Source organism: Symphalangus syndactylus, chromosome 24 (genome assembly GCF_028878055.3).
Source record: "Symphalangus syndactylus isolate Jambi chromosome 24, NHGRI_mSymSyn1-v2.1_pri, whole genome shotgun sequence".
NCBI classification, from domain to species: Eukaryota; Metazoa; Chordata; class Mammalia; order Primates; family Hylobatidae; genus Symphalangus; species Symphalangus syndactylus.
In genome coordinates this window covers 41,770,881-41,792,750 of record NC_072446.2, presented here as the reverse complement: position 1 = coordinate 41,792,750, position 21,870 = coordinate 41,770,881, and the positions used below count along the sequence as shown (strand labels likewise).

The following is a 21,870-nucleotide window of genomic DNA, read 5'->3' as shown; positions in this document are numbered from 1 at the left end:
TCCCGAGTAGCTGGGATTACAGGCGCCCGCCACCATGCCCAGCTAATTTTTGTATTTTTAGTAGAGAAGGGGTTTCACCGTGTTAGCCAGGGTGGTCTCGATCTTCTGACCTCGTGATCCGCCCGCCTGGGCCTCCCAAAGTGCTGGGATTACAGGCGTGAGCCACCACGCCCGGCCGATTTTTTTAATTTTTATTTTTGTAGAGGCGAGGTCTCGCCATGTTGCCCAGGCTGGTCTCAAACTCCTAGGTTCAAGTAATCCGCTCACCTCAGCCTCCCAAAGTGCTGGGATTATAGGCATGAGCAACCACACCTGGCCTAAGTTTATACATTTCTAAGTCCTGCTTTAATTGTATCTCACGTTTTGAAATATCATATTTTTATGAACAAACTGTGTAGCCTATGTTTTATTTTGTTTAAAATTTATTGATTGATTGATTTTGAGGCACAGTCTCTGTCAGCCAGGTTGGAGTGCAGCACTGTGATCATAGCTCACTGAAGCCTCAAACTCCTAGGTTCACATGATCTTCTACTTCAGCCTTCTGAGTAGCTAGGACCGCAGGTGCGTGCACCATACTTAGCTAACTTTTAAATTTTTCTGTAGAGTTGGTAGTCTTGCTGTGTTGCCCAGGCTGATCACGAACTCAGCCTCAAGCCATCTTTCCTCTTCAGTCTCCCAAAGTGCAGGGACCCCTGAGCTGTGCCCAGCTCTTAATTTCTAATTGATACATAATTGTACATATTTATGGGATATATTGTGATGTTTCAGTGCACGTGTACATCGTGTATATATACCCCATGTTTTAGATGTATCTCTTTTTTTTTTTTTTTTTTTTTGAGATGGAGTCTCTGTCACCCACGCTGGAGTGCTCACTGCAACCTCCACCTCCTAGGTTCAAGCGATTCTCCAGCCTCAGCCTCCTGAGTAGCTGGGATTATAGGCACCCACCACCACACCCAGCTAATTTTTGTGTTTTGTTGTTGTTGTTTTTAAGTAGAGATGAAGTTTCGCTGTGTTGGCCAGGCTGGTCTCAAACTCCTGACCTCAAGTGAGCCACCACACCTGGCCTAGAGGTGTCTCTTTTATTTATTTGTTTATTAATTTTTTTTTTTTTTTTTTTTGAGAAGGAGTCTCTGTCTCCCAGGCTGGAGTGCAATGGCGTTATCTTGCTACAACCTTCGCCTCTCTGTTTCAAGTGATTCCCCTGCCTCAGCCTCTAAGAGCAGCTGGGACTACAGGCACGCACCACCACACCCAGCTCCTTTTTGTATTTTTAGTAGAGACAGGTTTCACTGTATTCGGGTTTCACTGTATTGGCCAGGGTGGTTTTGAGCTCCTGACCTCAGGTGATCTGCCCACCTTGGCCTCCCAAAGTGCTGGGATTACAGGCATGAGCAGCTGCACCCGGCCTAGATGTATCTCTTTTAGACAGCATGTGATAGAATTTTTTTCCTTTTTTTAAATTTTCTTTTTCAAATTAATACACAGTAAAATTGACTCCTTTTTGCGTATACTGTTCTATGAATTTTAATACATACATAGATTCAAGTAGCTACCATCACAACTGGGACATAGAACAGTTATATCACCTTCTGCATGTTACCCTTGGTAACATACCTAGCCTCCCACCCCTAATCTCTAGCAACCACTGTTCTGTTCTGAGTTACTACAGTTTTTTGTTTGTTTGTTTATTTGTTTTTTTTGAGATGGAGATCGTGCATTGGCGCGATCTCGGCTCACTGCAAGCTCCACCTCCCAGGTTCATGCCATTCTCCTGCCTCAGCCTCCCGAGTAGTTGGGACTACAGGCGCCCACCACCGCGACCGGCTAATTTTTTATATTTTTAGTAGAGACAGGGTTTCACCATGTTAGCCAGGATGGTCTCGATCTCCGGACCTTGTGATCCGTCCGCTTTGGCCTCCCAATGTGCTGGGATTACAGGTGTGAGCCACCGTGCCCAGCCTTACTACAGTTTTATCTTTTCATGAATGTCATATAAATGAAATCAAACATTATGTAATATTTTGAGACTGGCTTATTTCATTCAGCATACTGCCTCTGAGATTCCTCAAAGTTATTGTGTGTGTAAATGGTTAGTTCCTTTTTATTACTGAGTAGTATTCCATTTATGGATAGACTATAGTTATTTTTATCCATTCACTCCTTGAAGGACATTTTGGTTTTCATTCTTTGGTGATTATGAGTAGAGTTGCTGTGAACATAACATTATAGGCTTTTGTGGATATAAGTTTTCATTTTTCTAGGGTAAATAACTGTGAGTTGGATTGCTGGGTCATATGAAAAATGTACGTTTAACTTATTTATAAAGAAGTTGCCGAACTGTTTTCTAGAATGGCTATACAGTACTGTTTTGCATTCACACTAGCAATGTATGAGTTTCAGTTTTTCCTCATCTTCTCTAGCATTTCATCCTCTTTAGCATTTCAAGTTAAATATTGGCAGTATTTAACTTGTAATGTTAAAAATTTTAGATTTACAGAAGTTACAGATAGAATCTCCATATATGCTTCCCTCAGTATCTCCTAATGTTCACATCTTGCCATAACCGTGATATGTCATCAACACTAAGAAATTGGGCCAGTCATGGTGGCTTACACCTGTTATCCCAGTAACTCTGGAGGCCGTGGTGGGGAGGATTGCTTGAGGCCAGACGTTTGAGACCATCCTGGATCTCAGAAGTTAGGTGGGCATGGTGGCATGTGCCTGTAGTCCTAGCTACTTAGGAGGCTGAGGCAAGAGGATCACTTGAGCCCAGGAGTTTGAGGCTGCTGTGAACTGGGAGAGCTAGGATCACACCATTGCACTCCAGCCTGGGGGACAAAGTGAGACCCCATCTCTAAAAATAAATAAATAAATAAAATAATTAAGACATTAACATTGGTATAATACTAATAATTAACTAAACTACAGGCTTTATTTGGATTTTACCAGTTGTATCCTTTTTCTGTTCAAGGAGCCAGTCCAGGATACCACGCTAATTTAGGCATTATGTCTCCTTAGTATCCTCCAGTCTGTGAAGCTTCTTAGTCTGTCTTTAATTTTCATTACTTGGAAACTTTTGAAGAAGACTGGTGATGTATTTTATAGAATGTCCTTCAATACAGGTTTAATGTTTTCTCAAGATTAAATTGTGGTTATGGATTTTTGAGAAGACTACCACAGAGGTGAAGTGCCCTTCTCATCACATTATATCAGGGGCATATGATGTCAAAGTGACTTAACACTAGTGATATTTCAGTAAAGTCTGCCAGGTTTTTCTACTGTAGAGTTGCTATTTCTCCCTTTCCAAGCCCATTGGATTTAGGAATACCCTTGTAATGAATAAGCATGGAAAGGGAGAAATTTAGGCTCTCTTTCCATGCTTACTTATTTCCTTTTCTAAAAGGAGGAAAATTGAGCTCCACCTGCTAGATTCCTTTCATGCGCAGTTCACAATAGGGTTCCCCCAAGAGAATCTAATGCTGTTGCTGATGGGACAGGAGGCAGAGCTCAGGCAGTAATGCGAGTGACTCCCGATGCTCACCTCCTGCTGTGTAGCCTGGTTCCTAACAGGCCATGAACTGGTACAGGCCCATGGCCCGGGGATTGGGGACCCCGATATAAATGGAAGTATACAATATGTAGCCTTTTGTTTCTGGCTTCTTCACTCTAAGATTCACCATGTTGGTCAGGTGTAGCAGCTCACACCTGTGATCCTAGCACTTTGGGAGACTGAAGCCAAAGGATTGCTTGAGGCCAGACGTTTGAGACCAGCCCGGGCAACAAAGCGAGACCCTGTCTCTACCAAAAAAAGAAAAATGATTCATCCATTTTGTTGCACAAATCAGTAATTTGTTCCTTGTTATTGCTAAGCATCCCATGGCAAACCATTTGTTTATTCATGTAACTGTTAGACACCTTGGTTGTTTCTATTTTTTTCACAATTATGAATAAAGCTGCCTTAAATGTTTATGTATAGGTTTTTGTGTAGATACGGGTTTCCATTTCTCTTGAGTAAATACCTAGGAGTGGGAATGCTGGTTATATGGTTAAGTACATGTTTAACTCTATAAGAAGCTGCCAAACTGTTTTCCAAAACCATTTTGCATTCCCACCAGGAACGAATTAGCTACTGTTACTCAGCATCCACACCAGCTTTTAGTATAGTCAGTTTTGTTTTCTGTTTTTTTTTTAATTTTAGCCATTTTAATAAATCTGTAGTGGTAGTGGTATGATTTAATTTCATTTTCCCTGCTGTCTGGCAGTGTTGTGTATCTTTTCATATACTTATCTGTGTATCTTCTTTTGTGGTGTGTATGTTCACATCTTTTGCCCATTTTTAAATTGTTGCTTTCTTATTGAGTTTTTTATATGTTACAGATACAAGTTCTTTATTAAGATTTGTGATTTGCAAATACATTCTTCTCGTGTCTGGCTTATTTTCTTAATAGTGTCTTTCACAGAGCAGAAATATTTTAACGTTGATGAAGTTCAGTTTATCAGTTTTACAGCCCATGCCTTTAATGTCATATCTTCAAACTCTGCCTAACCCCTGGTTGCAAGAAGGTTTGATAATTTTACATTTATATCTTTTTTTTTCCCCCCAGAGGTGGAGTCTTGCCTTGTCACCCAGCCTAGGATTATACAGTCATGAGCCACCGCATCTGACCCAAGTTTTACATTGATATCTGTGATTCATTATGAATTTTTATATAAAGTGTGAGATTTAGATTGAAGTTTATGATTTTGCATATTGATCTCCAAGTCTTCCAAAACGATTTATAGAAAAAATTATTATGCCTGTAATCCCAGCACTTTGGGAGGCCAAGGCGGGTGGATCAGTTGAGCTCAGAAATTTGAGACCAGCCTGGGCAATATGGTGAAACCCCATCTCTACTGAAAATACAAAAATTAGCAGGGCATGGTGACGCACTCCTGTGATCCTAGCTACTTGGGAGGCTGAGGCAGGAGAATCACTTGAACCCAGGAGGCAGAGGTTGCAGTGAGCTAAGATCACGCCCCTGCACTCCAGCCTGGGCACCAGAGGCAGACCCTTTCTCGAAAAAAATACATATATACATATACATATATACATATATATATATGTATATGTATATATGTCCTTTCTCCATTGAACTGCCTTTGTACCTTTGTCAAAAATTAATTGGCCTTATTTGTGTGAGTGTATTTCTGTACTCTTTATTCTGTTCCCTTGATCTATGTTTTATCCTTTTGCCAATACACTGTTTTGACAACTATAGCTTTGTAATAAGTTTAAAATCAGATAGTATAATTCTTCCAGCTTTACTGTTTTTCAGAATTGTTTGGATTATTCTGGTTCATTTGGATTTCTTTTTTAATCCAGTCTGATATGATAGTCTTTGTCTTTTACCTGGATAATTTATTCCACTTATATTTAATATAATTAATCATATTCCAATTTAACTTTTTTCCCCTATGTTTCTTATGTTCTAGATTTTTTTCTTCTCCCATCTTAACATTCTTTTGGATTCTTTTTATGATTTTACTTTTCCCTCTCTGGTTTGGAAATACTTGCTATTTTTATTCTGTAATTAGTTGTCATACATGTTGTGACTTGCAGCTATAACTTAGCAAAACCTGACATAATTTTATCTTCTTTTCATATAATAAAAGACCTTTAGAAAGAATACTTTGAAATCTCCTCAATACACTGTGTTTTTATTGTTATGTATTCTATGTTTTAAAGCTCCTCGAGGTATTGTTATTCTTTTGTATAATCAATGTTTGTTTGGAGCTGTCTGTAAATTTTCCTCTTTTTGGCTCTGTATTTTTTCTTTCAACTCAGACCTTCCAAAATGGTATTATTTTTCTTCTTTCTTTAGAGACATTTGCTTGATAACAGAATTTTAATTTGGCGGCTATTTATTTTTTTCAGCATACTGCAGGTATTAAACTAACTTGGCTTCATTGTTGGTTTTGAAAAATCAGCTGTTCTAATGTTGCTCTTTGAATATAATCTGCCTTTTTTTGTACTTGCTTTTTAGGTTTATCTTTGTCTTTAGTTTTTTGTTTTTGTTTGAGACAAGGTCTTGCTGTTTTGCCCAGGCTGGCCTCCAACTCCTGGGCACAAGCAATCCTCCTGCATCAGCCTCCCAAATATCTGGGACTATAGGCCTGTGCCATTACACCCAACTCATCTTTGTTTTTTCCTGCTATTTTGTGATTATATGTTTGGTTTTGGATTTCTTTTTATTGATCTTGTTTGGAAATTGTTTGCTTCTGGAATTTGATGATGTCTAATTGCTTCTGGGATATTTTCAACTATCTTCAGTTACTGCCTTTATCCCATTCTCTTCTTTTCTGCTAGTACCAATTAAAAGTATATCAAACTGGCTGGGCACGGTGGCTCACGCCTATAATCACAGCACTTTGGGAGGCCAAGATGGGCGGGTCACTTGAGGTCAGAAGTTCAAGACCAGCCTGGCCAAAACATGGCAAAACCCCCTCACTACTAAAAATACAAAAATTAGCCAGGCATGATGGCATGCACCTGTAGTCCCAGCTACTCTGGAGGCTGAAGAAGGAGAATCACTTGAACCTGGGAGGCAGAGGTTGCAATGAACTGAGATCGTGCCACTGCACTCTAGCCTGGGCGGCAGAACGAGACTTTGTCGCCAAAAAAAAAAAAAAAAAAAAAAGATTTCACTATGTTTTTCCTCTTGTTTTTTGAGATCTGCTAGGGCATTGTATTTAAAAATAGATATTTGGCTAGGCTTGGTGGCTCACGCCTGTAATCCCAGCACTTTGGGAGGCCAAAGTGGGTGGATCACGAGATCAGGAGATTGGGACCGTCCTGGCTAACACGGTGAAACCCCGTCTTTACTTAAAAAAAAAAAAAAAAAGATAAAAAAGAAAATTAGCTGGGCGTGGTGGCGGGCTCCTGTAGTCCCAGCTACTCAGGAGGCTGAGGCAAGAGAATGGCGTGAACTCAGGAGGCGGAGCTTGCAGCGAGCTGAGATCAGGCCACTGTACTCCAGCCTGGGTGACAGAGCAAGACTCTGTCTCAAAAAAATAAAAAAATAAAAAATAATAAAAATAAAAATAGATATTTGTAGTAATCATTTGAGGCCCACAGTAAGGTACTTTTCTCCATGGAGAGCTTGCTTATATCAGGTATGCATGGGCACTAATCCAGAGACTGCCTTAAAACAAGCTTAAGAGATGATATTCCCTCCAGTAGGGCTTTAATTCCTCCCTGGATCTTCCACTCCCCAGTCACTCTCACCATTAGGATGTATGCCTCTGAAGTCCTACCTTATGAAGAGGGCCTCTTGTGAGAGCCCTGGGCTTTGGTTTATGTGAGAACAAAATTCTAATTTTCAGGGTCAACAGAGGCTTTTCAGGCTTCCTTGCTTGCCTATATCTCTGGGTTTGCATTTTCTATTCCCTTTTGGCTATAATTACTTCTGTGTCTTATTTAAAGATGAGTGGGCCAGGCGTGGTGACACATGCCTGTAGCCTCAGTTACTTGGGAGGCTGAGGTGAGAGGATTACTTGAGCCCAGGAATTTGAAGTGGCAGTGAGCTATGATTGTGCCACTGCACTCCAGCTTGGGCGACAAGGAACTGATTAGTGTTGGAAGTAGAGCAAATAAAGAGAAAGAATTCCAAAGCTTGTGAATTAATGATATTGTTTGTTTTAAGCACAAAATGGTAATAGTCGAGTAAACTAATAGTCTCCAAATCAGATATAAAAAGGTTGCTGACCTGATGTGCAAGTGCTTTTTTACACCTGGTGCCACGTTGCGTGTGGCATCCAATGATGTGTTTCTTATAGAAGATAACAAAATGTGCCAGCCTTTGGTCATTTTAGGGTACAAAATTATAGGTCTTTAAAATTCTTAACTTGCTTTAAAGTGTTACGCTTTGCACAATTTCTTGTTTTAATGTTTTCCATCTGAATAATTCCTGTGCATACTTTAAGCGTAGTTTTTTTTTTTTCTCTTACAGTTTTTCCCCATTTTAGGTACTCCATAAATATTTGTTGAATGAATGATGGGTTGGTGATGGTTTAAATACCCTTCAACGTCTGTACACCACCATGACTTAATTCTTTCAAGCACTGATCCCTTGAGATTGTAATGGTCTGTTTTCTTTGTCTGAGGGCAGAGATACTTTCTCTTTATTCTCCAGGGCCGAGAGAAAGAATGCCTTTCTGGCAGTCAGGCACACATTTCCTGGTATATAGTAAACGTTCAATAAATGCTTGCTGTATGAGCATTCTGCTCGTGATTTGAAAGGAAGAAAGAAATTAAGGGTAAGTATGGACATTTGAAATAAGTAATTTAGGTAACATTAGCTACTTGTGCTTTTTTGTATTAAGTTGGCCTTCTAATCAGTGCCCTTTTTTAAAGGGAAATGGGCAAGTTTGACTGAATTTTTCTCTTTGCTTCTATAGCAAGGTAGAAAAGTATACATATTTAAGCTCTTCCTGAGTTCCACAAGTCTTGTTTATCTCTTACCAGTTTATGTTGCCTGATTGCTTGGAAAAAGAGTTCATTCTCTGCAGCAGTGCATAAAAGGTGTCTTCCTGTATAGCTGCTTTTCCTCTAAACAAGCAGTCCTAAACCATGCAGTCAGTGCAATCTAAGCACATTCCTCATTCTTTACTATAGAAATCTTTGTCCTGTCTGGATGATGATGAGATCTTGTTCATTTGCTATGGTTCATTTAGGGATGAGAAGGAGGTTTTTTTTTTTCCTTTTAAGATGGAGACTAATAAACATTAGGGTTAAAAAGAACTAATTGTATTATAGTTCAAAATTTGACTTAAAGTTCTAGAATGATCTTTTCCATTTCTGATACTAGGAAATTCATCAATAAAAATACATTAGCAGAAATGACTAAGCAAACTTGTTTGTATAGTTTTCTGGTATTGGACTGTTACTAAGCCTCTAGTTTTCTTTTTAGTTGCCAAATTGAAAAATAACAACTGAACATAAGAGATTAGAAGGAGGGGCTAGCTAAGGGCAAGAGGAGTTTTTATTGAAATTAATTCTGCTGTATTCAGTGTATATCAGTAAACTTAAGATTTTGGCAATGGACAATTTTTCCTTATGGTTTAATGGCATTTTCTTTTTATTTACTTATACTTTATTAAAGAATAGGTCATGCAGACCCATGCAGTTGGCTTTGATGTGGTCTGACTTCAGTCGGGAAAAATTCACTGACATGATACTTTTTTCATAGCTGATTAATTGGCTTCTGTTAGGCTAAACATTGAGCATACAAGACTTAGCCACGTCTTCAAAGTCATTCTGACGGCTTTAAGGTAGATGTAGTGGTCTGAAATGGTTAGCCACTAAAGTTATACCTCCTTTTATGCAATTACATGGGAACAGTAAGCACTAAGTAAGACAATTTAAAGTGGAACTTAATAAGAAAGGCAGTGCATTTTCTGTTAGATTGCCTTAAGATATACTAGTATTATGTATGAACAGTGGAGAGGAGATTTGATCTTCCAAATATCTGGGACTCAGGCACTTTTTCCATCTTCCAAATAAGCTGCTATAAAAATTGCTAAAATCAAGTTTCTTCAGTATTCTCTTAATTTGAATTATCGAGGGGAAAAAGACAAATCCTAGTTGTAGTCCTGTGATTTAATAGAAGCTGTAGTATTAGGAAAGAGAGAGGGAAGGGAACAATTACTCAAGAACCTTTGACTTGGTTTTCCAGTTCTCTTAGTTGTGTACCAGATAACCTGAAGTATTTAGGAACACTCTATACATTGGACGCAACTTCATTTTCATTTCATTTTTAAAAAATAAACCAAGATTAATTTGATTACCAAATAGTGTTTACTGAACGTGTTACAAAATGCAAAGCCTTAGGCTAGGTACTGTAAATTAAAAAGGTAAATTAAACATGGTTCTTAACTTTGTAGAACTTAAGGTCCAATTGAGAAATTAAGATTTGAAGACTGGTGTGTGTGTATGAATGTGCAGTAGAAAGTGATTGTGTTCTGTAGGGGTGAGAAGACTTGAACCTTGGAGGCCAACTCACTTTGAATCCCAACTGTAACTGTATTGGCTATTCTTGGTCAAGCTGCTGAACTTAGGCTGTTCTTATTTGTAGATAAGTGAAACTGATGCTTGCCTCGTAGAGTTGTTGGAAGAATTAGATACTTAAAGCTGAGAAACTCTTTTTAGCTCCAGACTTGTAATATCTAACTGCCTATTCAGAATCTTCGTTTGAATGATTCAAAACCATTTTAACCTTAAGTCCAAAACCTGTCTTATGCACTCTTACCTCCATGAATGGCACCAACAGTCTGTCAAGCAAGAAATCCAAGAGTCACCTCCCACTTCATACAGCATTTTCCAGTTCACTCAGAGCTATTGATTTTACACCATAAATTTTGTTTCTCATATTAGTCCACTGATCTCCACTGCCACCACCTTAGGTCATCGTTTCTCTCACATGTGCTACTGTAACAGCCTTCTCCCTAAGTCCTGTCCTACACTCAGCCAGAGTAAAAATTTTAAAAACAATATGTATGGGTCACTTTCTGCTTAAAACTTTTCAATGAATTTCTATTACTCTTAGTCCATAGGTAAAATCTTTAATGGCATACTTGTCTCACCCCTGTTCTGCCTTGCTCACTTATATTCCTAAGGCCTAGGATAGTACTTTTTCATAGTAGTTGGTTATATATTTAAGGGATGGACAAAATAAGGAATGTAGGGAAGAATCAAACCAAAAATTGAGAAATGTAGGCTGTGTGTTTCCTTCTTGTTAGACTACATGTGAATATATATATGCATTTGCAGAGGTATAAGTGAAATACTATTTCTAAATAAGATGTTTATCTTGGTTGGGCATGGTGGCTCACACCTGTAATCTCAGCACTTTGGGAGGCTGAGGCTGGTGGATTACTTGAGTCCAGGAGTTTGAGACCAGCCTGGGCATCGTGACGAAACCTCGTCTCTGCAAAAAATACAAATATTAGCTGGGCCTGATGGCGTACAGCTATAGTCCCAACTACTCGGGAGGCTGAGGTGGGAGGATTGCTCAAGCCCAGGAGGTGAGGTGGGGGTTTCAGTGAGCCAAGATTACACCACTGCACTCCAGCCTGGGTGACAGAGCAAGACCCTGTCTCCTGTCTCAAAAAAATAATAATGATAATATTTATCTTGACCTCTCTTTTCTGTCTTTTCACATCCCCTCTTGTTTTTGTTTTTTGTTTGTTTGTTTGTTTTTGCGACAGGATCTTGCTCTGTCACCCAGATTGGAGTGCAGTGGCGAGATCATGGCTCACTGCAACCTTGACCTCCCGGGCTCAAGTGATCCTCCCACCTCAGCCTACCAAGTACCTGGGACCACAGTTGTACTCCACTACACCCAGCTCATTTTTATGTTATTTGTAGAGAGGAGGTCTCGCTATGTTGCCCAGGGTGGTCTCAAACTCCTGGGCTCAAGTGATCCTGCCAGACTGCTGGGATTATAGGTATGAGCCACCACACTGGGCTTCACATCCCCTTTTTATCACCATCCCTTAACCCCTAATCCCTTAGTACCCTTTTATCTATCTGAGGTTACAGAGTCACAGTTGAAGAACCCTCTGTTTTATTTTCCCATATAATTAATGAAGGCCAGCCATTTGAAATTCATGTGAATACCTTTCTTACTATAAGCAGATTATTTGGTATGCATGACAGTAAGGTGAAGCACCTCTTTGGGGGTACTGCAAAAACAGTTAGCTTGTTGTCTTCCCAGTGGAGAATCAGATCTGCTAGTTCATAAATTAGGTCCCAGTTGATGAGCCCAAAGCTTCAAGGGTCATTCAGACAAGTACTGGAGAACCTCAAGAGTTTCATTAGTAATTAGTCTTTTCCCACTCATCACAGAGGATGCCAGGGCCTTGAAACAGCAGAAGACTGGGTGATAAGAATGTACATGACTAGTAATAGGAGTTGGCTATTCTCCATATGTCAGATGGTTTCCAGGGAGAAATGACTCATTTTGTAATGTCATGTATACTTGGGAGTTAGCCCTCAGTGGCCGGGAGTTAACCATGGCTACTATAATTTTTGTATTTTAAAGAATGAAGATTCCAGCCTGTAAAGATAGGTTTCTGCTTATTAGCTTTCACTAAGGAGCTAGGGGATAGTAATTACTTAATACAAATTTACATGCATTTGGTGTTTCTAAGCCCTTTCTGGAAGATCATTTCACTTCATCTTCCCTTCAGTCTGCAAGCACAGTTAGACAGGTTTTATAAGTGATGAACCAAAGCTGGGAAAAGCCCAACAGAGAGATCACTTTTAAGCATAGGAAAAGGGCTTTGAGATCCACAGATGAAGGCTGTCTTACACGTATAAAATGTTAACCAGAAGAGTAAAGTGGCTGTAAAAGTTATGTAGAGAAAGATACTGTTTCCTGTCAGGGGAGAGGCTGAGAGTTTAAAAGTTTAGTATATTAAAAGTAATAAATTTCTGGGGACAATATTTCTGTTGGGTTCATGCTGTTGTTTATACTATTTTGGCCATATTCACACCCACACCTTTATCTACTGTTTTCCTAGTGTCTTTCGTTGCTGTCAATGCAGGCATAGCAGTCACAGAAAGTCACCAATCCTACAACATAGATGACTTTATTTCTTTGGGAAGAAGAAAAATTATAAGAAAACATCTGGTTTTTGCATGTTTGATGTGTTTGTGTGGGTGTGTGTTTACACTTTTAACTGATATTAAGTGAAGATAGGTTAATGTCACCCAGGTTTTATAAAATCAAAGAAATAGAAATAATTTTAAAGACTTTTGGTACTTGAATGACTTTGTTGTTTTCTGGTCATTTAGTACATTTATGGGACCTCAGAAGGTTTGAGTTAAACAGAGGCAAGTTACAGGAATTTTTTGGGTGGGAGAATTCGTAAGTCAGCATGTGAATCTTGATCTCATGTATTTGGAGTGGAGTATCATTAATTCTGTTTGTCACGGTTAAGGAATACAGAATTAATCTCCATCCCAGTCTTGCTATTCTTCTGAAAGCCTTTAGCTGCTGACACCATGGGCATAAGGAGGTATGTCTTCTGGCTTCTCTTTGGGTGTGGTAGCTAAGTTACAACTTAAATACAGCCTTGGAAAGATGAGCAGTTTGTAAGCAACAAAAAAATAGTGTAGTTAACAAATGTATCATCAACAAACAAAACAACCCAATCAAAAAGTGGACAACAGCTTTGAATAGACATTTCTCCAGAGCAAATATACAAATGGCCAATAAGCATGTAAAAAGATGCTCAACATTATTAATCATTAGGGAAATGCAAATTAAAATCACAGTCATTGAGATATAACTTCATACTCATTAGGAGGGCTGTTAATGAAAAAAAAAAAAGAAGAAGAAGAAAAGAAAACCAGAAAATAGGCCAGGCACAGTCTATTTTGAGAGCACTTTGGGAGGCCGAGGTGGGAGGATCCCTTGAGGCCAGGAGCTCAAGACCAGGCTGGGTATAAGCAAGACCCCTGTCTCTATGCAAGACCCCTGTCTCTATAAAAACAAGCAAAAAACAGAAAATAACAAATGTTAGTAAGAATGTAGAGAAGTTGTAGCCTTTGCACTGTTCGTGGGAGTGTAAAATGATACAGTGCTGTATAGGAGTGAGCCACCGTGCCTAGCTTGTTGAAACAATATGCTGGTTCTTCAAAAAAAATTAAACATAGAATTACTACATGGTTCAGCAATTCTGCTTCTGGATATATACCTAAAAGATTTGAAAGCAAGGTCTCAAACAGATATTTGTACACCTATGTCCATAGCAGCATTATTTACAATAGCTGAGCTGTGGAAGCAACTCAAATGTCCATCAGCAGATAAATGGATAAGCAAAATGTGGTATGTGTGTATGTATGTGTGTGTGTATATATATGTATATATATATACATATATATACACACACACACAGTGCAATATCATTCACTCTTTAAAAGGATTGGAATTCTAACACATGCTACAACATGGATCAACCTTGAAGACATTATGCTAAATTAAATAAACGAAACAAAAGACAAATATTGTCTGATTCCACTTATATGAGGTTCCTAGAATAGCCAACTCAGACAGAAAATAGAATAGTGGTTGCAAAGAGTTAGGGGGAGGGAAAATCAGTGTTTAGTGGATACGTAGTCTTAATTTGGGATGGTAAAAATTTATAGAAATGGGTGATCTGGTGATTATTGCACAAGAATGTGAATATACTTAATGCAGCTGAACTTTATGTTTAAATGTGGATAAAATGGTAGTTTTTATTTTTTTTAGATGGGGTCTCTCTCCTGTCACCCACGCTGGAGTGCAGTGGTGCAATCACAGCTCACTGTAGCCTCGACTTCCTGGGCTCTGGTGATTCTCCTCCCTCAGCCTCCCAAGTACTTGGGACTACAGGCACACACCACCACACCTGGCTAATTTTTTGTATTTTCAGTAGAGATGGGGTTTTGCCATGTTGCCCAGACTGGTTGTGAACTCCTGGGTTCAAGCGAACCACCCTCTTAAGCCTCCCAAAGTGAGCCACTGTGCCTGGCCATAAAGTTTATGTTATGTATATTTTACCACAATTTTAAAAAGTGTTTCAACAAGCTGGGCGTGGTAGATCACTCCTATAATCACAGCACTTTGGGAGGCTGTGGTGGGAGCATCACTTGAACCCAGGAGTTTGAGACTAGCCTGGGCAACATAGGGAGACCCCCATCTTTACAAAAAAAAATTTTTTTTTTAATTAGCCAGGTGTGGTAGCCCATACCTGTGGTCCCAACTACTTGGGAGGCAGAGGTGGGAGGATTGCTTGAGACTGGGAGGTCAAGGCTGCAGTGAGCTGTGATCAGACCACCATACTCTAGCCTGGCCTACAGAGGGAGACCTTGTTTCAAACAAATGATTTCAACAAAAAGTAAATAAAAATAGTACAAAGGGCATCTCTATTCCCTTTACGCACGTTTACCTATTGTAATATTTTACCCAACTTGTTTTATCATTTGTGAGTGTGCGGTCATGTGTGCTCTATATATACACATGTAAACGTGTGGGCACATTTTTTTTCTGAATCATTTTAGGGTAGATTATATGCATCGTGGCTGTTCTGATTACTTCAGGAAAATTTCTTAACAGTAAACGTATTCTTGGGCTGGGCGAGGTGGCTCACGCCTGTAATCCTAGCACTTTGGGAGGCCGAGGAGGGCAGATCACCTGAGGTCGGGAGTTTGAGACCAGCCTGACCAACATGGAGAAACCCCATCTCTACTAAAAATACAAAATTAGCCAGGTGTGGTGGCGCATGCCTGTAATCCCAGCTACTCAGGAGGCTGAGGCAGGAGAATCACATGAACCCGGGAAGCGGCAGAGGTTGTGGTGAGCCGAGATCGTGCCATTGCACTCCAGCCTGAGCAACAAGAGTGAAACTCCATCTCAAAAAAAAAAAAAAAAAAAAAAAAGAAGAATAGGTATATTCTCTTAACTATTGTGATTATGTACCAACTTCACAAATTTACATTGATACAATAATTTAATACCCTCTGAATTCCAGTTCTGTCAATATTGTTTTTTATAGCATCCCCACCTCCACCTCCTGCAGTATGGGATACAGTCTAGAATAGAGTATTGCATTTATGCAATGTCTCTTTAGCCTCCATTTGTCTTTTATGCTATGGACATGTTTTAGGAGTTTAGTACCCCTTCCTCCATTTTAAATAGACACTTCCTCTTTTTCTGAATGTTTCCTGGTAATTGAATTGGAGTTATGGCTGGGTGCGGTGGCTTACATCTGTGATCTCAGCACTTTGGGAGGCTGAAGTGGGAGGATCGCTTGAGCCTAGGAGTTTGAGACCAGTCTGGGCAACATGGTGAAACACCATCTCTACCGAAAATACAAAAAATTAGCTGACGGTGGTGGCGCGTGCCTGTAGTCTCAGCTACCTGGGAGACTGAGGTGAAAGAATCACCGGAGTCCAGGAAGTTGAGGCTTCAGTGAGCCATGATCACACCACTGCACTCCAGCCTGGGCAGTGGAATAAGACCCTGTCTTAAAATACATACGTACATACACACATACAAATTGAAGTTATGCTGTCTCATCCAGGAAACTGCGTAAGTGTTGTATCCTTCTCACATTATCACATCTGGAGACTCAATACAATTTCATCTAAATGCATAATGAGGGGAATCAGCAAATGCTGTAGGAGATAGGGAAGACATCATTGGAAAGGAATCTGATTTGATAGCATATTTCTAACATCTTACTTACTTTCCCCAGTGTCAAATTTCACATTAGCTCAGCTAATCTGTATTACTGTTTTATACCAGTTTTTAAGCTCCTGTATTAAATATAAAAAGAATATTACTGATTTCTGTTTTTAAATTTAATGAAACCAAGTGTGTCTTTCAAATGGTGATGAAGGGTCTACTGATTATTACCATAAGGTTCCCCCAAAAGATTTGGATTGGTATAAGATGACATGGAGCTTTGATGTATGAGAACAAGCCTTTATTCTCTTCCTGGTTTCATCAAATATGAGTCAGACTGACAAGTTGTACTCTCAGCTTTGCTGCCATTCTAGAACCTTTTAGCATCGCTACTTAAGTTACAGAAAGCTGCTGAAAGGAAAATATTTTTCTTGCCAATACCTTTTGTAGAATATGTAACTAGTGGTAATGCTGATGTATCTATCCTCAATGCCATTTTTCCCTTCCAGGCTATCTTACAAAAATCATTCAAATTTTGCATGCAGAGGTAAAAGGATACTTGGCAAAATATGATTAAAGCAAATATCAGTTTACTATATTTTTTGGGACTTTTCTTCTCATGTTATAGGAAGCACCGGTTGACACAGTTGAGCTATATTCACTGGCTGTAGGTAGGAGAGCCAGAGGTATATTTCAGGCCATTATTATTTGTAAGATTATTTCCTTCCCATATACCTTCTGTAAATGATTCCTTGGACTTTGTGCATTTTGTTTCTGCAGTTTGAAGAAAACAGGTCTGAAACAAGGTCTTACCCCCAGCTGCTTCTGAACACAGTGACTGCCAGATCTCCAAACATCAAGTCCAGCTTTGTCCGCCAACCTGTCTGACATGTCGGGACCCGTGCCAAGCAGGGCCAGAGTTTACACAGATGTTAATACACACAGACCTCGAGAATACTGGGATTACGAGTCACATGTGGTGGAATGGGGGTAATTGTTTTTGTTGACTTCATTATACTCACTCAGAGGGCTGACTCTTGCGGATCTGTTGAGTAGTTTTTGTCAGAAAACCTCCATGACTCTGTGTATACCTCAGGATCAAAGCCCAATTTGTGTTTTCTTCTTTTGAGCTGAAAATTTGGTTTTGCAGTGAAGAAGCAGAGTTGTTTTGGCAAGTGAACAATTTCAATGGGCTTACCATTTAAAAATCATTTTAGTTTCTTATCCTTTTCTCTGATGTATATGCAGTTATGCACCACATAACAACGTTTGAATTAATGACAGACTACATGTAGGACAGTGGTTCCATAAGATTATAAGAGAGCTGAAAAATTTCTGTGGCCTAGTGATGTCATCGTAACATCAACAGTGAATTCATTACCTTTTCTATGTTTAGATACACAAATACCATTGTGTTACAATTGCCTAAAGTATTTATTACGGTACACATTTGTATCCTAGGAGCCATAGGCTATACCCTAGGTATGTAGTATGCCATACCATGTAGGTTTGTATAAACATTCTGACGTTTAACACATTTCTCAGACTGTCATTAAATAACGCATGATAGTATTCTATATGGGCACCTGGCAACAAAAAGTTACCTATCAGCTTGCTTATCAAACCAAGGGCATTGCAGATCAGTGAGAATTGATACTTGAGAGACTTTGAAAACACCAAACTCTTACATAAAGTATTTTTGAGGTAGGGAATGTTGTTTCGTGTTAATACAGGAGGGTGAAACAGTTCTCCAAAAAGGTAACTTCTTTCTAATCAGAAACAATTAAATTCTTAAACATTTGCACTTATCCTGAGACTAGGCATGTCTTAGCATGGAATTCAGCCCAAATTCTATCTTGAACAGTTGTAGTCTGCCTGAACAGCTGTGTTTGCCCTCCTAATTCTCTGTGCAGACTCATTTGGATGTTTGCATTTCCTGTCCCAATGTGGTAGACATTTAATTGGTCAGATCATACTTTTGTGATAAAAGCATTTTGACATTCAAGTGCAAAAGAAAGCAATTTGAAAACTAAAGCTACAGCTCCTGTATGCTGTATTTTATATCTGACTGCATGTGATTTCCATAACCTGTAAGTGGTTAGTGGATGGCTTCCCTAAATTGTCATAGGGTGTATTTTTAATCTTGAGTATGCCATGAATTTGTGTGTGTGTGTGTGTGTGTGTGTGTGTGTGTGTGTGTGTGTGTGTAAACGAGTCTTGCTGTGTTGCCCTGGCTGCAGTGCAGTGGTGTGATCTTGGCTCACTGCAACTTCCGCCTCCTGGGTTCACGCGATTCTCCCACCTCAGCCTCTCGAGTAGCTGGGATTACAGGCACCTTCCACCCCACCTGGCTAATCTGAGTATGCCATGATTCTTAACAGTAAATACATTGCTTCTGAATACAGGGGCACTGTGTGCTGTAAAGACACCATTAAGTGCCAGTGTGGTTTAGTACCAATAAATGTTGTTAGTACTGACAATCTAACAATTCTCCTCTTATGTCACAGGCTTTGGACTCTAGGTAACACTGTGTTTACTATAGGAATTTCAGCTGCTATCTTCAAATTGAGTGCTTTGCACTTGGTTCTGCTTAAATGGCACTAAAGAGCCCTTTTGGGCTTTTGGCATGGTTCTGTTTGCTTGCTGGCATTTGTTTTGTATGCCCTCCCATAGGGAGAGAACTCAGCCAGAAGTAGGAGCATTCTTCCCCTAGACCTGCCATGATTATTATGTTGTCCATTGTTTTTAGTACCTTTTGTCTTTTCATTCACTTTCTTTTTAGCAACTTGAGGAAAATGAATGGTTGAGATGGTTGATTTGGTTCATATTGGATACTTAGTAGGTCCAGCAGGAGTAGATAGAATTTAGGCCTTAATGGAACTGTGTTTGTCATTCTTCAGAGCAAAGCGCTCTACATTGGAAGCAGGCAGGGGCAGGAGGAAAATGTTGGCATTTCCCTTATTCTACCTCTGTTTATTACCTCTGATGTTGCTTATTGGTCACAGAATATGGGTATAAGTAGAGGAGGGGACCGCTGATTATAGTTTACAATCTATAGTGTGCTTTGTACTACACATGGACTATCCCCAGAGCTTGCCCTGGAGGGCAAATAGATTAAGCCTATACATTTGAAAGCCATTTACCTTCAAAGACGCCTGTTAAAAATCAGCTGCTGCCAAAGTGTGGCTAGATTGAAACAGTCTTGCAAAATGTTTTTAGTTCCTGCTAAGTGCCAATACTGGACCAAGCACTAAGGGACAAGAATATATAAAAATTATTCTCGGGCCGGGCACGGTGGGTCACGCCTGTAATCCCAGCACTTTGGGAGGTCGAGGCGGGTGGATCACAAGGTCAGGAGATCGAGACCATCCTGGCTAACACGGTGAAACCCTGTCTCTACTAAAAATACAAAAAAATTAGCCAGGCGTGGTGGCGGGCGCCTGTAGTCCCAGCTACTAGGGGAGGCTGAGGCAGGAGAATGGCGTGAACCCGGGAGGCGGGGCTTGCAGCAAGCTGAGATCACGCCACTGCACTGCAGCCTGGGCGACAGAGCAAGACTCCATCTCAAAAAAAAAAAAAAAAATTATTCTCTTGGGGAAAGCTGTCTCTTGTTGGAGACAAACATATTTAAAACAAACCTTAATACAAGCTAGCTCCATGTCATATGCCAGTAAAGATGGTAAACAATTTGGGATTAGAAAGAATAATTGAAAGATACAAGTTTTTCTAATTCTAGGATTTGAAACGCACGTATTTTAATTGGCCTAATTTAAAAAAAAAAAAAATACAATAGGCCAGGCACAGTGGCTCATGCCTGTAATCCCAGCACTTTGGGAGGCCAAGGCGGGCGGATCACGAGGTCAGGAGATCGAGACCATCCTGGCTAACACGGTGAGACCCCCGTCTCTACTAAAAATACAAAAAATTAGCCGGGCGTGGTGGCAGGCGCCTGTGGTCCCAACTACTCGGAGGCTGAGGCGGGAGAATGGTGTGAACCCAGGAGGAGGAGCCGGGAGTGAGCAGAGATCGCGCCACTACACTCTAGCCTGGACGACGGAGCAAGACTCCATCTCAAAAAAAAAAACAAAAAAAAAAACAGAGAAACAAACAGTTTCGGAATTGTTTGAAATACTTCTTATTTCTATTACACCTGCTGGTAATAGATTCCTGTAAGTTGAATTGATGCTGATAATTTGACCATTTATAAGTCATTTTATTTGTGTCCACAGAAATCAAGATGACTACCAGCTGGTTCGAAAATTAGGCCGAGGTAAATACAGTGAAGTATTTGAAGCCATCAACATCACAAATAATGAAAAAGTTGTTGTTAAAATTCTCAAGGTGAGTACAAGAGATAATTTCAGAGGTATTTGGAATAGAGATTTTTAAAAATAGTTCTGAAGACTTTTTTAAAACAGCATTTAAAAGGTTTTTGGTGCCAAAGCAAATAAATAAAATTTTATTGTATCCTGTGAACTCAATAGAACAAGTTCTGCTTATTTGACAGATCAGGAAACTGAAGCAAGAGAAGTGATTTGAGTTGACTCATATAGCTAGGTTGTGGCAGAGTAAGGGAGCAAAGGTACAGTCTCTTCTCTCCCAGTTCTTGCCTAATACTTATTTCCTTTACTTTTCATTATATAACGAGGCTTTTGTATTCAATAAATAAATCATTGCCTCTACTTTGTAAAGATGAGGAGTCACTGGACTCGAGGGGGACAGACGGATGATATTAGTGCAGCTAGTCTGGTGTAATTGCCCTTGCTTAGATGATGTGAGTGATAGGGACTGAAACAAACTGGGAAACACATGCCTCTTCAAAAGGAGTTAGCTGCTTCTCAGCTGAAGTTGATGATTACCCTGCAGTAATGGAAGTCCATTGTTGCTTGATACTCTGTTTTGCAAATAAAAGCCAGAAATTTATATTTGTATATGAATTTTCCTGACTTTTAAGTGTTGGCTCAAGATTTAAAAAAAACAATGCACAGGCCAGATTTGGCCTCTGGGCGACCAATATACAACTTTTAATTTAGTTATAACTATGCTGTGCACTGTCATATATTGGGAACTTAGCGTATAGTTCCTTACCACAGGAACTTTTTCATATTTGACACTGAAAAATAGAAGTTTCCAAACTTTCTCAATTTATAACACTTACACTGTCTTTAATTTTTCATGGTACTCCTAAGTCAAGAAATACCTCATAGTTCTCTGTATTAAGTAGCAAGGTCCAAATAGCTAAGTAAGTTTTTTTTTTTTTTTTTTATTGTTTTTGTTTTTGTTTTGAGGAGTCTCGTCCTGTCGCCCAGGCTGGAGTGCAGTGGCGCGATCTCGGCTCACTGCAACCTCCGCCTCCTGGATTCAAGCGATTCTCCTGCCTTAGCCTCCCAAGTAGCTGGGACTACAGGTGCACGCCAGCATGCCCGGCTAATTTTTGTAATTTTAGTAGAGACGGGGTTTCACCATATTGGTCAGGCTGGTCTCAAACTCCTGACCTCAGGTGATCCGCTCGCCTCGGCCTCCCAAAGTGCTGGGATTACAGGCATGAGCCACTGCACCTGCCCGCTAAGTATTTATATTTTAGCAACTTGGTAGCCATTTAAAAAGTTGTTCACATAAATTAAAAGAAAAAAGTTAATTTTATTCTTATATAATT

The 21,870-nt window shown here is 39.7% G+C and overlaps 1 protein-coding gene across 4 annotated transcripts in view; it reads left to right on the top strand.

Moving 5' to 3' along the window:
* Positions 1–21,870, top strand: part of CSNK2A1 (casein kinase 2 alpha 1) — a 70,587-nt gene that overhangs the window by 18,310 nt on the left and 30,407 nt on the right. For all 4 annotated transcript variants that reach the window (XM_055266451.2, XM_063633789.1, XM_055266448.2 and 1 more), the window contains 2 exons: positions 16,995–17,204; positions 20,444–20,555. In XM_055266451.2, the coding sequence (XP_055122426.1) occupies positions 17,104–17,204; positions 20,444–20,555 (213 nt within the window). In that variant the 5' untranslated portion in view covers positions 16,995–17,103. The remainder of the gene's footprint in view (positions 1–16,994; positions 17,205–20,443; positions 20,556–21,870) is intronic.